The sequence below is a fragment of the Odocoileus virginianus genome, chromosome 29, assembly GCF_023699985.2.
Source record: "Odocoileus virginianus isolate 20LAN1187 ecotype Illinois chromosome 29, Ovbor_1.2, whole genome shotgun sequence".
Classification (NCBI taxonomy): domain Eukaryota; kingdom Metazoa; phylum Chordata; class Mammalia; order Artiodactyla; family Cervidae; genus Odocoileus; species Odocoileus virginianus.
Genome location: NC_069702.1, coordinates 13,101,342 through 13,116,903, shown reverse-complemented (window position 1 = coordinate 13,116,903; position 15,562 = coordinate 13,101,342). Strand labels below are relative to the sequence as shown.

General features: G+C 49.4%; 1 protein-coding gene across 1 annotated transcript in view; it reads left to right on the top strand.

Moving 5' to 3' along the window:
* EVC2 (EvC ciliary complex subunit 2) overlaps positions 1–15,562 on the top strand; it is a 150,985-nt gene that overhangs the window by 99,238 nt on the left and 36,185 nt on the right. The window contains exons 15-17 of the mRNA XM_070458129.1: positions 3,653–3,857; positions 9,130–9,256; positions 12,350–12,353. Of these exons, the coding sequence (XP_070314230.1) occupies positions 3,653–3,857; positions 9,130–9,256; positions 12,350–12,353 (336 nt within the window). The remainder of the gene's footprint in view (positions 1–3,652; positions 3,858–9,129; positions 9,257–12,349; positions 12,354–15,562) is intronic.

Sequence of the window (15,562 nt, the reverse complement as noted above, 5' to 3'; positions counted from 1 at the left end):
ACTACATCATAAACACATGCCAAACTGTTCAGCTGCTAGCAGGCTAAAAAGGCTATGATTGTCTTAGACCAGAGGGCAGCAGACTTTTTCTTTAGGCTTCGAGAGCTACATGGTTTCTGTAGCAGCTATTCAACTCTGGCAGCAGCATGAAAGCAGCTACAGGCAATCTGTAAATGAACATGACTGTGTTCCAATAGAACTTTATTGACAAAAACAAGCAGTGGGCCAGATTTGGTCCACAGGCCACAGGTTGCCAATTCCTGCCTCAGACCACCCAGGATTCCCTCTCTAGGGCTACTGGGAGGTTCATATCTCCAACATTGTTGGAGGGTAACCCCTATAAACAAAAGCTGAGCTGACAAGGGACAAGGAAGTGACTCTAGATTAGACCATTAGACCACTATCTAGCAAAATGCCAACTCCCAGCATTGACGAGGGGTTGCGTGAGCAAGTATATGTCGGTCTTTTAACACAACATTTGATCAGAAATAAGTGGATGGTAAGAGGTACCTGCTATCATCACCGCCATCATTCCTGTGTGAGAAGAACTCAGATTATCAGGAGGAGAACAGACACACAGATAGATGATTGTGATGAGCAAAGCAGGAGCAATTAACCAGGTGATTATGTGGAGGATCAGGATCTTTACCAGGATCGGAAGGAGGTACATTTTGGGTGCTAGCCTCTGAGCTGGTACTGGGAGCCAGAGATGAGGGGACCCTGCTCACTGGTGCTGTGCTGAGAGGAGGCAGGACTGGTGGTGAGCAGTTTGATGGGTCCTTGTCTGGGTGTGAAATGGGGAGACCAGTCTCACTGCACAAAGAAACAAAATCAGAACCTCCACCAACAGCAGCACAGTGGAGAGAAACAATAGCCCCCACCTACCTAGTCTATTTATTTAGAGTAATAGAAACTGTTTACTTATAAGGGCATAATTGTGGGCATTTGGCTATAACTTAGAGCTACTTCCTTAAACCAATGGACCCACCGATCAATATTCCATCAAGTTGCTTTCTCTTTGAACAAAGCAACCCAGAAAACCCTATTCAAGGAAATAAACTAAACCAAAGGCCTTTGACCATTCTTTCCTCAGTGTGACCACTCCACAGTTTAACTTGGATCTTAGCCACAATTTCAATTCTGAATCTACAGCCCTTTTGTTTAGAAACGGTTATATTGACATAGGGCATTCCAGGTGGCTCAGTGATAAAGAATCCACCTGGCAATGCAGGAGATGCAGGATACTCAGGTTCAATCCCTGGGTCGGGAGGATCCCCTGGAGGAAGAAATGTCAAACTACTCCAGTATTCTTGCCTGGAGAATCCCATGGTCAGAGGAGCCTGGTGGGCTAGAATCCATGGGGTCACAAAGAGTCGGACACAACTTAGCAACTGAGTATGCACACACTTAGTGACATAGGACCGTAGAGGGGTGTTGGGGGTCGGGGAGGGGGTAGGGGAAGGAGTTCCTCTCAGTATATCTGCTCAGTCTGTCTGTCCACCTCCTCTCTTGAACCCCATGTTGCTTGCTTGATATCTGTGGTCCTCTCCACCTCCGTCCAAGCCTGGGCTCTCCTTGAACCCTTTCAGGGACACCAGGTAGCAGAGCATCGTTCTGAAATGCCCGTCCTTCCTTGAGGGCAGTAACATCCATGGATCAGGATCCTTCCGGACTCAGTGATGCAATGCCTCCTCCTTAACTGCTCTTCCCTGGGGACTGACCCTGCGACCAGCGAGGAGACGTCCCAGGTGTTGTGGAGAGGGAGGTTATCTTGGTGTCGATGAAGTGACCTCTTCCTTCTTTCTCATCTCTCTTTTTTTAATGGTTTTGTCCTTATTTAGCTCAGTCTTTGTTAGTTATTTATTTGACTTGAACAAACAAGATGCTGTCTTCTCCAAGCCCATACAAATCAGACCCTTAAATGCCACTTCTTATTTGCTTAAGTTGTTCTCAGCAGTAATTATTCAGCCCAATCTGCATTTGACCAAAGTCTCTTTTCTCCATCCTACCTGCTTTGGGCTGGCTCTTTAAAGTCTGTGGATTGGACTTGACATTCCCATTACTGGATGGTCACCTTCTTCGCCTTCATTTGGTTTCATTTTGCAGGGAATACTATGAAAGCTGCTGCTGATTGAGTTGTTCAACAGGAAAAGAGAAATCTTACTTTTCTATCAGAAAACTCTCTATGATTTTCCCTAGGGTTAAAGAGGGTCAACTAACAATATACACAATGTGAGTCTGCTTATATACTTTGCTTATTTAAGACTCTAAAAGGTTGCAGCCTTTATTTCTGAGGCATTAAGTAGAAATGACTTTGCACAATAGTTTGGAAACATGTTTTTATAAGTTTCCTGATTTCAAGCAGGTTGGAGTTGCTGTAAACCTGGTCTGATGAAGTGAGAATTAATCAAGAGGCATACTTTACCAGGGAAAGTGTGTCTTTAAGACCTTGTTACTAAACTCCTGCCTGGATGTTAAACTCCTTCAGGGCAAAGATGATCTCCTGTGTTTCTGTATTATCTTGGTGCCTAGCTAGTTGAGGATCAAGACCAGACCACCCAGCACATGTATGCATGTTCAGTTGTGTCCGACACTTTGTATCCTCATAGACTATAGCCCACCAGGCTCCTCTGCCCATGGAATTCTCCAGGCAAGAATAACTGGAGTGGGCTGCCATTTCTTTCTCCAGGGAATCTTCCCAACCCAGAAATCCAACACTCATCTCTGGCGTCTCCTGCATTGGCAGGCACATTCTTTACTGCTAGGCGCCACCTGGGAAGTCCCTAGACCACCCAGGGAAGAATAAAGACTCGGATTCTTTTCAGAGTTACTTTCACCTTAGAGGCCACATAAGCAGCAAATATGTAGGGCAAGGATTCTCCATGAAGGAAGGTGCAAAGGAGCAGCTGTGGTTTCCTAAAGTACTTCAGAAAACTTGGTGGGTCCCATGGAACCCTGTGGGCTTGAGGCCTTCAGACTGCTTCTGGCTGGGGGCCCACATCAGCTCTGATAGTCTTATTCTGTTCCCAGGAGAGAACTTTCTAGTTGAGCTGAAATTGTATACCCCTCTGTGGAGATTTGGGACTGATAGACTTGGTGCTGGCCTCCCACAGCAACATCCTGCGGGTATTTCCAAATTTTAAACCATCCACAAAGCGTATTTTCTTCAGCTAGTGCTGATCAGACCTTGCCAGAATAACCAGATTATATGATTTCATGTCCCACACAATATGGTGGCTCAGTGGTAAAGAATCTGTCTGCCAATGCAGGATACATGGGGTCAATCCCTGCGTGGGGAAGATCCCCTGAAGAAGGAAATGACAACCCACTCCAGGATTCTTGTCTGGAGAATCCCATGGACAGAGGAGCCTGGAGGGCTCCAGTCCTTGGGGATCACAGAGAGATACAGAGTGACTGAGCACGCGTGCGCGCACACACACACACACACACACACACACAGCCCAACATGACGCACATTAGGTGCTGAAGAAACCCTTGTGGAATGAATGCCTGATCCAGGAGATGGTGGGTGTTTCCGGACATGGATTTGACTAATAGAATTTGAGCTTTGAATTTCTACTTTCCCATCCCCAGCACAACCCACCCTGTCTTCTTCTTTTGCAAGAACAGACCACTCTTCTTGCTTTTCCAGGAAGCTCTGCTCCTCTGCCTTCTCCCTGTCTGAAGAGGAGCTGCTTGGGATGAGGCAGGAAGTTCACGGCTGCTTCGCGCAAATGGACAGGAGCTTGGCCCTCCCCAGAATCCGGGCCCGAGTCCTGCTGCAGCGATTCCAGACGGCTTGGCGAGAAGCAGAGTTCCTGAAGCTGGACCAGGCCATGGCCGCCTCTGAGCTGCAGGTAGGATGGGCGTCTCGGGGCCTCGTCCTGGCAGAGGCAGGGCCTCCTCCAGCTGCTGAGGCTGTAGAATCCAGCTCCACTGCTGCCTCAGCCCTTGGCCATGTTAGCATCGGACATTCCCGGAACCGCCTGAAGCTCTGTAGCGGACACCCTGGTCCCTGGCTTCGCACTGTCCACCAGCGGTTATGAGTCTCCACCACTCATGGTTCACAGGTACACCCTCTCCTGGGCGTTGATTGCCCTTGGTGGTGGAAGCCACCCGGCCTGAGAGGTGACTATCCCTCCTGCCCCCTCCCTTAGCCGCAGCCAGTGACCCACGCAGGAGGCTTGTGTAAGTGGCCTGAGGAAGATGCTCACTTCAGCTCAGCTGGATAAGGGCATCTCTGATCTCAGGCCTTGTAGGGTGACTGACAGATGCCTGTGTGAGCTAAGTCATTTCAGGCGTGTCTGATTCTTCGTGACCCCGTGGACTATAGCCCACCAGGTTCCTCTGTCCATGGGATTCTCCAGGCAAGAATACTAGAGTGGGTTGCCATGGCCTCTTCCAGGGGTCTTCCTGACCCAGGGATTGAACCCAAGCCTTCTGCATTGGCAGATGGGTTTTTTATCTCTAGTGTCACCTGGGAAGCCCTGACATGTCTGTAGTGAGCACCTGTTACATGCAACAGGCAACTCTTGGGTGCTGGGTTTACTCCAGAGCCCCCCATGGCGCCAGTCAAGGCCAGACCCTCCCACCTTACCTAGCCCCTTCTCCTATCCTGGTTCCCACACCTCCTGTGGCTTGCTCTGAACTCCTCTCTCAGGAAACAACGTTCACCCCATTCCCTGCTGTCTCTGGCTCTGCCTCTGGGGAACCTGACCTGCAAGGCCTTTGAACTTGCTGTTTCCTCTGCCAGGAACATCACAGCGCCAACTCTTTGCTGTCTCTTCACATCTCAGTTCAGTCGTCATCTGCACAGAGGTCCTCCCTGAGCACTATCCGGAGTCATCACCTCCCCAGGCCTCCTTCAGAAAGCTGTGTTCTTGCTTCCTCGTAGTATTGATCGTGATCTGAAATGTCCTGGTTATCCAATGTACTCTCGGTCTGTGCATCACCGCCCCCCCACCAACAAGCTCCCTGTTTGTAGCTCCCATTCACCACGCCATCCAAGCACCTAGAATGTGCCTGGCACATAGTAGGTGTGCAATAAGTTTTATTGACTGAACCAGCCAACCACCTGATGTGGGCAGAATGTGGGGAACTTCCTTGAGGTGATATCACACTGAGGTTGAGAACATTTCACATCACTTACCCTTCTGTTAGCTCAGCTGTGGTTAACAGCAGGGCCAGGAGTAGATGTTCTGTCCCCATGTTACAGATGAGAAAACTGACCGAGAGGAAACGTGAATTGACCAAGTTAGGATGGAATAGAAGGACTGGTCTTGGAGGTGGTGCTTTCTGACTTTAAACCCAGTGCTTCTCCTTGAGGAGAAAAAAAAAAATTCAGCCACTTCCTTTCTGAATAAGATCAGTGAACAAAACCAACTTGGAAGATTTTACATCTTTTCACATTTAAAAAAAGGGGGCTTCCCAGGTGGCGCTAGTGGTGAAGAATCCGCCTGCTGATGCAGCAGACATAAACAACGTGTGTTCAGTCCCTGGGTCAGGAAGATTCCCTGGAGAAGGAAATGGCAACCCACTCCAATATTCTTGCATAGAAAATTCCATGGACAGAGGAGCCTGGTGGGCTATAGTCCACCAGGTCACAAAGAGTTGGACATGACTGAAGCAACTTAGCATGCACATTAAAAAAAAAATAGTGGGTTGAGAATTCCCTGGCAGTCCAGTGGTTAGAACTCCATACTTCCACTGCAGGAGGCCTGGGTTCCATTCCTGGTTGGGGAACTAAGATCCCAGAGGCTCCACAGCACAGCCTAAATAAATAAATACACGTTGTTGTTGTTGTTTTTCTATTTCTCTTATTAGAATGTTGCAAGATATACAAAATGGTGATACTTACAGAGTCAGAAACAGGTTATACCCAAAAATGTATAAAAGGTTTTGGAACAGTGAGTAAAAAAAAAAAGATGTTTCCATGTAAGTGAACTGAAGTGTGTTTCCCCTGCTTTTGAGCTGGACCAAGGGCTGAAGGGCTGAGCCCAGCAGGAATTAAGTGTCTGACTGTAAGTTGTTCAAAGTGCTGGATGTTGGAATTGAATTGGCCTTGTGCCTCAGAGGGGTGGAGCATCTGCCCTGGGCCTAAGGTTGCTCCCTGGAAACCCTGTAGAGAGGCAGGGGCGGAGGTGAGGGGTGGAGCCTGCGGCTGGCTGAGCCTGGCCATCTTCACCAGCAGCACCGTGAGAAGAGCATCATAGTGGGCAGGCCTAGGAGGGCATCTCCAGGAGCCACTCCATCGTCAGGCCCTCCTATCCTGCCAGCCTAGGGATGTGGGCTAGTTATCCTGCAGGCAAACAAGCTGGGAGCTTGCACCTAAAAGTTTTTTTTATTCTTATTTTATTTATTTTAGCCTTATTTTTCTTATCCATCATTTTTTCATCTATAACATGCATATAATGAAGATTACTGTGGGAATTGTTCAGTCATTAAATTGTGTCTGACTCTTTGTGACCCCATGCACTACAGCAGGCCAAGCTTCCCTGTCCTTCACCACCTCCCAGAACTGGCTCAAATTCATGTCCATCGAGTCGGTGATGCCATCCAACCATCTCATCCTCTGTGGTCCCCTTCTACTCTTGTCCTCAATCTTTCCCAGCAGCAGGGTCTTTTCCAATGAGTCAGTTCTTTGCATCAGGTGGCCAAAGTACTGGAGCTTCAGCTTCAGCATCAATCCTTCCAATGAATATTCAGGACTGATTTCCTTTAGGATTGACTGGTTTGATCTCCTTGCAGTCCACGGGACTCTCAACAAGAATCTCCTTCAGCACCACAATTCGAAAGCATCAATTCTTTGGCTCTTAGCCTTTGGCATTAGATAGTCTAATATGTAGAAGAGAATTAATTCTACTCCATACATCCCCGTTCCCTTGGGCCTCCCCATTCGTTCTTTCTTCTGACCACCAGGTAGCCCTCTAGTTTCTTCCCTGTTGATCACTGTTTGGATTCAGCGCCCTAAACAAGAGCAGAATTGTCTGGTTGACATATCAGCTGGCCCCTCCCAGGGTTCTCAGACAACTGATGCAAATGAGTATCTGAGGCTCTTCTAAATTCTAACAGACAGGCAAGTCAGATTGCTCCCTCCTCTTTCTTCAAGCCTTTCCTTGGCACTTTCTGCCAGGATACAAGTTCTACTGTGGTGTCAAGGCTCCACCTAATCTGACCCTTGATGAGCCATATGCTGGTAAACTAACTCTGGATGGGAGTTCATTGTTCCTGATTTGTAGCATTTTCCCATTTCCCTCATGTCAGTACCCCTTCCAAGGTCAACTGACTTGACATCCAGCACGTGGGCGCTGAGAGAGACGTACATGATCAGACCCCCCGCCCCACTCTGGCTTCACCCCCTCCCAGTGCCAATCCTCACTCTAGGTTTCAGGATCATACCCACCAGGCCAGCTCTGTTCCTCAGAGGCCCTGACTCACAATTTCCTTTTTTTGTGGTCTTATCTCCGTTAGAGCAGGAGATGAAAACTTTAGTTCACTCATGGAGTTAGTGAGCCTAGCCTGTGTACTTAAAGATATTGGGCTCAGGGATCAGGAGGCTCACCGTCAAGTTCTCAGGGCTCCCGTGACGTGGCTGAGGCCATTGATTCTGTTCTCCTGGCCTCAGTCTCCTCCTCTGTCAAATGGGATGTCTGATCTCAGTGAATTACCCTTCAGGTGCTTGCCTCCTCTGAGTGCGCTGGGGCAAGCCCTGAGGACATGGTAGTCCTCTCTAGTATTATCACCATGGTCATGAGAGCCGGGGCAGAGACTGGCGGGCAGGCCTGAGTCCAGGTCGAGAGCAGGCTCTGGGAGATCATGGCAATGAAAGAGAGGAGCAAGGGTGGGCATGTGAGCCGGGAAGCGAAAAGCACCAGCCCTCGTGGGAGTGACCACTGACCACACATTGCTTTGAGCCTCTTAGGTGGGGTGTGTTACGTTGTGATGGTTGTGCTCCATCAGGCTGTGCTGCGCTGGGTTATGTTTTGCTGTGTTATGTCATGTCCTGTTGTCACATTCTGATGTTATGTACCTTCTGTTATCACAGCACTCTGCTATGTTATAGAAATAGCCTGTTGTTGTGTTATATCGCATTGTGTTATGCTGTGTTGTATTGTTACATCGTTTTGTTTAGTATGTTATACTATGTTGTTATGTTTATGTGGTTTAAGGGCTTCCCCAGTGGCTCAGTAAAGAATCCACCTGCAAAGCAGGAGACCTAGGTTTGATCCCTGGGCTGGGAAGATCCCCTGGAGAAGGGAATGGCAACCCACTCCAGTATTCTTGCCTGGAGAATCCCATGGACAGTGGAGCCATGGGGTCACAAAGAGCCAGACATGACTGACTAATAATTATGTTACATTGTGTTATGTTTTTGCAGTAATCTTGTGAGGTAGGCACTATTATCTCCATTTTATAGGCGTGGAAACTGAGGCTCAGACATTGTAGCATGTGCTACACTCATTCGTTCATTCCTTGAATATCAATTTACTGAGCACCCACGACCTCTTCTTTAACCCCTCTCACCTTTGCTGTGGGCTTCAGATCTTTGGGGTCTGGAACCCCCTGTTTCCAGATTTTCACACTCCTGACACCTTGTCCTGCCAGGCTCAGCTGCAGTGTCACTTCCTCACATTTGTGAGCAGCTAGTATGTGTGTGCAGGGTGTGCAGATTGCTGTTCTAGGAGGATGGTCTCTGTCAACATCCCCCTGGCCCCCAAGCACAGTGCTTCCTTGAATGGATGCATGCAGATGTCCTCAGCAGCCATTTACCTCTGCAGACGTGTCCCCGTCCACCCAACATGAGGTAACAGCCAGCACGCTCATTCCATCACCTTGTCTTCATGGCACTCACTGGCCCTCTGAGAGTGCCTCTGTCCATCTGCAAAGCTCTGGTGCTGCCCTCAAGCAACCCTCTCCTCCCCTTGGTGGGACGAGCCCCCAGAGTACACCAAGACCAAAGGCTGGTGACCGGAGCTCCTTCCAGGGAAGGCTTCATCTCTCCACCCTTCTCCAGCTAAGACAGCTGTGTGCTGCAGAGAGCTGCAGGAGCCTCTCTGGGCTTGCGGAGATCGGGGGCTGCACCCCCCTGCTGGTGATCACCTTCTCATCCATGTTTTCTCCCCACTCCAGCCACAGTCCAAGGCCAGAAAGCCACGCTCCAAGAGCAGAAGCAAGATAGACCTCTTGAAGAAATGCATTGAAGATAAAATTCAGCTGTTTGAGGAACAGGCTCCCGAAGACCTGGTTGAAAAGGTTAGTGTTTCACCTGCCACTCATCACAGGGCTGGCTGCCGCCTGGTTTGAGGACACACAGATCCCTCGGGTGGAGAAGGCAATGGCACCCCACTCCAGTACTCTTGCCTTGAAAATCCCATGGACAGAGGAGCCTGGTGGGCTGCAGTCCATGGTGTCGCAAAGAGTCGGACACGACTGAGTGACTGCACTTTCACTTTTCACTTTCATGCATTGGAGGAGGAAATGGCAACCCACTCCAGTGTTCTTGCCTAGAGAATCCCAGGGACGGTGGAGCCTGGTGGGCTGCCGTCTGTGGGGTCGCACAGAGTCGAACACAACTGAAGCGACTTAGCAGCAGCAGCAGAGCCCTCGGGGGCTGTGAGTGTCCGCCTCCATCCTGCACCCGGCTTTCCTGCAAGTGGGCACCAGCCCCCACCACCACTACCGCGCCTTTCCTCCTGGTCCTTCTGCCTGGAGCACTTTTCCTCCACTTCTCCACGCAGAGGCCTCAGGTGTGTCCTTCAGGCTACCCCTCTGGCTTGGTGCTGAGGGGTTCACTCCTGCTGTTTCACCCTGTCTCCCCGTGTATCTTGCCTGCAGCCTGACCTCCCTCTCCAGCCCACTTTTCTCATCTCAGTAGGCTTTAGTTTGTACGCACACCACATATGACCATATGCTGCTTACCTGTCCTTCCCTCTTCCTGGATTTACCTTTCCACCTTTTTTTACTTGGACAAGTCAACTTTGTCCCCAGCTGTCCTAAGGCACTGCCTCTGCCCTTCGGTGTCCCTTCTTCCAGGAAGCCTTCCCGGAACACCCATTTCTCCCTCTCACCCCTCCCCCCACCGCCCCCACCAGCTCCCTTTCCAGTCCCAGCATGCCTCCCGCTGTGCCTTCATCCACTGGGATGCTGAAGGGACCATGATCCCTTGGGTGGTCCCCGCTCTCAGAGACACACATTCTAGACAGAAAGCCCTTAAAATGCGAGACTGTGGTCAGCGCCGTTAAAGAAATGAGTAAGATGCTGTGATAGTGACGGAGCAGGGGGATGGTGAGAAGGAAGTGGAGTCAGCCGTGAGTGGGAGGGTCAGGTCAGCTGTCTCTGAGGAGGTGACATTTAGGAGTCGACACCATGTTGTCACTGCTAGGGTGCCTGCTGCCTCCCCCAGTAAGGGCAGGCCCCCAGAGGAGTGTGTCAGTGAGTGGATGTATGGACCATATTCTAGAGCTGCTGTTTTTCTTCCTACCTTCTGTCCCACAGGTCCTTTGCCTAAGTTTTAGAATTATTATTATTTGTTAATGTGAGTGTATTTCTCAGAACACAAAGGTATCATCCGGCAAAGAACCATAGCCCCTGCTCCAGGGAATGTGCGTCCAGTTGTTGATGTCTTATGAGCCCAAGCGGTGGCACCCTTATTCCCACGCGTGTGCCATGTACCATTCAGACATGAGACACAGACTCAGGCAGGCACAGGTGGAAACACCATCTGTCTTAAACTGTTCAAGGTGAATTCAGAAGCTAGAAGTTATAAGAGCACCAAATGGGCTTGCTAAACACCCCAGAATTAAACAGACCAACCTGAGGCATCCCTGGGGCGTCCTGGGGGCAGCCTTCCTGGAGGAGCAGGAGTGGGGCTCAGAACAGAGCTGAGCCAAGCCTGCCCAGTGGATTCCCGGTTCACCCAGGAGGGGAAGAGGAAAGGGGTGGAGGGGGCAGGGGCTCCATGGAGGAACTGGCAACATGGCAGGCATGGCAAGACGTTTCCCCCAACGCGCACTGGTTTGGGACCCACTGTCAGACTTAAGAGGGCTTCCCCGGTGGCTCAGTGGTAAAAGAATCTGCCTGCGATGCAGCAGCTGCAGAAGACTCAGGTTCGATCCCTGGGTCAGGAAGATCCCCTGGAGGAGAGCGTGGTAACCCACTCCATATTCTTGCCTGGAGAATCCCATGGACAGAGAAGCCAGGCAGGCTACAGTCCATAGGGTCCCAAAGAGTCAGACACGACTGGAGCGACTTAGCACACGTACATGCTCATCAGACATAAGGTGGATATTGTCGGAGAAGGATAAGTTAGGATTTGGTTTGGTGGGAGGAATGGGTGGCCTGAGCCATAGCTAAGGACACGGTGCAGGTTTGGAGGAACCCAGAGAGACTGTAACCCTGTGCAAAGGCTGGTTTGCTGGAGTTTGGGGTCTCGCAAGGGAGAGGGGAGTGGACTTGTGGTGGAAAGATCTCAAGTGTCATCTGGGAAGACAGACTGAGTCTCACCAACGCTGTAGAGGAGAGAGATGGTGAAGGATAGGGTGAGAAGGTCCCCAGGTTTCCTGAACCAGACCCAGCAGCCCAGCTTCCCTGAGCTCCCCTGACCCCACATACGTCCACCATTCTAGACTGTTTCTCATTCATTCCATAGGCTTTACCCCTCCTGACTTCCCTAAGAAAGAGGAATGATCCATATCCCTATTTTACAGATGTGGAAACTGAGTCTCCAACTGAGTTCACCTGTGTTTCTGTAGCCAGGGCTGGTGGGCGCAACATTTTAAAGCTCTAGCTCATCTTCATCTTCAGGACCAACAGGGAATATTCTCACGGAACACGGTTATTTCCTGCAGTTGTGCAATGTTGGATGAGCATGCTTTGGCTCCCACATCTGTTGAATACAGAGAGCGACAGTGATAGCCCACCAGTTTTTGAGGAGCAGTGGGCGGGAAGGTGCTTTTTCCCTTTGGAGTGGGCTCCGTGCCCATTTCTCCCAGTGATGGAGCAGCTCATAGACTACCTAATCCCAGGCTCACAGAGAAAGGCAGCCAAGAGTCATTTGTCGGCTGTGACCTTTTAACGACAGGCCATCTTCACAAATGGCTGTTTCACTGCAGCAAGTGCCAGTAAAATAGGCACTCCCCAGTCCGCGGCTTTGATGTTGCTCCTGAAATTGATTGGCTGCATCTCTCAGCATCCAAGCGGCCGTTGTTCAGATTTTTTGTTTGAGGGTAATTGCAGAGAAATGACAGTGCTTGGGGGCCGGTGGCGGTATGCCAAGAGCTGAGAGTCGTTTGATCTTGTTTCAGCCCTGGGAAGCCCCTCTAAGCTCGCGCAGCTGTCCAGATGGAGCAAGGGGGGTTGCTGACCACTGCCCCAGGACCCGTGGTCAAGCAGCGGGGTGTCCCCAAAGGGACCACGGCTTCATGGCTGGGGCTGCAGAGCAGGCTGGGAGCACCTGCTGGGCACCCCCTTTCTTAAATAGAATCTGCATCAGATATCCCCTACCCTCAGCCCCACGTCAGTATGTCCCTGGTCTAGACTCTTCTGTCTGGAAAGGCTGGGGGAATTACCCACGGTCACGCCAGCAGGGAGGGGTGGAACTGGGGCTCCCACACGGCATGTCTGTCTCCATCACCTGTGCCCTTTCTGTAACAGGGCTGGGTTTGTAGTGACTGGAAGGAGGCTTGTCTCCCAGCAGGACTGTTTGGTCCTCCTCCCCAAATCCCCTCCTTTGCTTCCACCTTTTTTCTTTTCCTTGGCCTCCTTGGCTTTCCCCTTTTCCTCAGCCCCTTCACCTCCTCCTGGAAGAAACCTTTTGTGGCCTTTTCTTTGGGCCTGGCCCTGTTCCAGGATCCTGCTCTTGAGACGTTCACAGTTTTAGATGAGCAGGCAATTTGTGCATGGATCGTTGAGAAGTTTGCCTCTTGCTTTCATATGAAAGCCCCCCTGACTACGCTGAGCTTCGCCTTGGATGAGGGGAGTGTGACTCTCTCAGAGAGAGCTTGTGACTGATTCAGAGAGGAAATGAGAGACCAGCAGAGGGATGAATGTGGGCCTCCTACCTGCCCACCTTTTCTGTCCAGCTGATGGGTTACAAAGTAAAGTGTCAGCTCTGGTCAGAGGAGCTGTCCAGGGTGGGTGGAAAGCACCCATTACCCTCCACAGACACCGGCCCTTCTGATGGGCTCATTACAAATGCACAGATGCAGACTTTCAACCTGGGGGATGTTGCCGGCGGGGGGGGGGTGGGGGTGGGGGGGGGGGAGTGTATATTTTAGAATAAGTTAACCAAGTTCCAAAAGAAATCTCTGTTGAGGTTGAACTAAAATTAGAGGCTCATTTGAGAACTGTCTTCTCCAAAAAACTGGAATGTTTCTTATTTTATGTGGATCTTCTTTTAGGATCTTTAATAGATTTTACATTTGTTTCCATTACATAGGGTGAACCTCCATCTCAATGTGCTTGGGACAGTCCCAGTCTCCCCTTCACCCCTGTGTCCGTTCTCATTAGCTTTCCCTTATACTTTAAACTTGGGTGACAAATCCTAGGGTCACATATACCTAAGGTCTTGTGTATTCCCTATGGTGATTCCCAGATGTGTTATAGGTTTGGTTGCAATTGTAAATGATGACTTCTTTCTAATTATGTTTGGGGCTTATTTGATACTGTTGTGGAAAAGTCTTACTAATTTTTATAAGTCTTTCCAGACTCCCTTCTTCTGTCTCTAGAGCCAGACCGCTGAGTCCAAGTCCTAGCTCTGCCACTTTCTAGCTGTGTGACTTTGAACAAGTTACTTAACCACTCTGTGCCCTCCCTACTGTACTCATCTTTCAAGTGTGATGGTAGACACACCTACCTCTCAGGAGTGTTGTGAGAATGTCTCTGTTGATTCTACTGATTTTTTTGCCTAATAATTTTTGTGCTAAGTGGTTTCATTCATGTCCGACTCTTTACAATGCTATGTACTGTAGCCTGCCAGGCTCCTCTGTTCATGGGATTTCCCAGGCAAGAATATACTGGGGTGGGTTGCCATTCCCTTCTCCAGGAGATCTTCCTGACCCAGGGATCGAACCAGCGTCTCTTATATCTCCCGCACTGGCAGGCAGGTTCTTTACCACTAGTGCCACCTGAGAAACCCATAATAATTCATGCTGTATGCAAATAATCACAGTTTTGTAACCTCCCTTCTGATCCTTACACCTCAATTATTTTTCTTATCAGTTTGTGTCCTTGTCTGGTTATTCCATCAACTCTCTCATTTCCATTGGTTGATTTTTCTCTAGATTATGAATCATATTTTCATGCTTCTTTTCATGCATGGTAATTTTTTATTGGATGCTAAAAATTGTAGATTTTACATGTTAGGTACTGGCTTTTGTATTTTCTTTATTACTGTTGGAGTTTTGACATGTCCGTATATTATTTAGGATTCATTTTATCCTTTCAAGACTTGCCTTATTAGGCTGGGTCCAGAGCTGGCTTTAGTCGAGAGCTAAGGTTATTCCCGCTGCTGAGGCAACACCCTTCGTAGAACTCTGCCTGCTGCATTGGGTGTTATGGGGTCTCTTCACTCTGGGTACTGGGAACACAAACTCTTCCTAGCTCTGTGTGAGCTCCAGCAATGGTTCTGCCTCTTATGGTTCTTCCCCTAGCCTGGCATAGGTTTGTTTTTCAAGCATGCACAGTACTCAGCCAGAGCTTTGAGGTCACTCCTGCAAATCTCTGGATCTCTTTCTCTTTCTGGGCACCTCCCTCCTCCTTGGAACTCTGCCACACAGATTCTAGACACAGTAGCCTCCCAAACTCTGCTTCTGTTCTCTGAAGCTACCGAGACTGCTGGTCTACCCCGGCGTTTCCCACTATATACTTTTGTGTCCTAGGAATTGCATTCAGGCTGGAACCTGGGGCAGCCGTGGGGCTCACCTTTGTCTATTTCCTTTCCTCTCAAGAATCCCAGTCCTGTGCTTCCTGTTGTTGAGTCTGAAAACTGTTGCATCATGTGATTTGTCTAGCTTTTTAAAAAAGATTGGTTTGATGTAGACCATTTTTAAAGTCCTTTTTGAATTGGTTACAATATTGCTTCTGTTTTATGTTTTGGTTTTCTGACTGTGAGGCATGTGGCATCTTAGCTCCCCCACCAGGGATGGAACCTGCACCCCCTGCATTGGAAGGTGAAGTCTTTACCAGCCCCAGGGAAATTATCTACTGGTGGGAAAGCAAATCTGATTCATGAGTAGATTTGTTTCCTATCCCTCTGCCATGGCCAGACTTTTTAACTTATCCTTTGGTGACTGATTTTTAATTTTAACAGATCCTTAAAAAAAAAAGCCCTATCCTTTTGTTATTGGTTTCTACTCTTAGTATGTATTAGAGAACAAAGTATATATGATAACATGTGTCTGGAATTTATTGAGGCTTACCTTGTGGCTTTATTTGTCCTCAGAAAGGCTGAGAATTTTCTGTCAGATATGGAGAAGGGAGCACTAGGAGGCAGGCAGGACCCGGGCCATGAGGGGCCTGGAAGGCTGCACTGAGAAGCTCAGGCCTTTTAGGGAAACACTGTCGG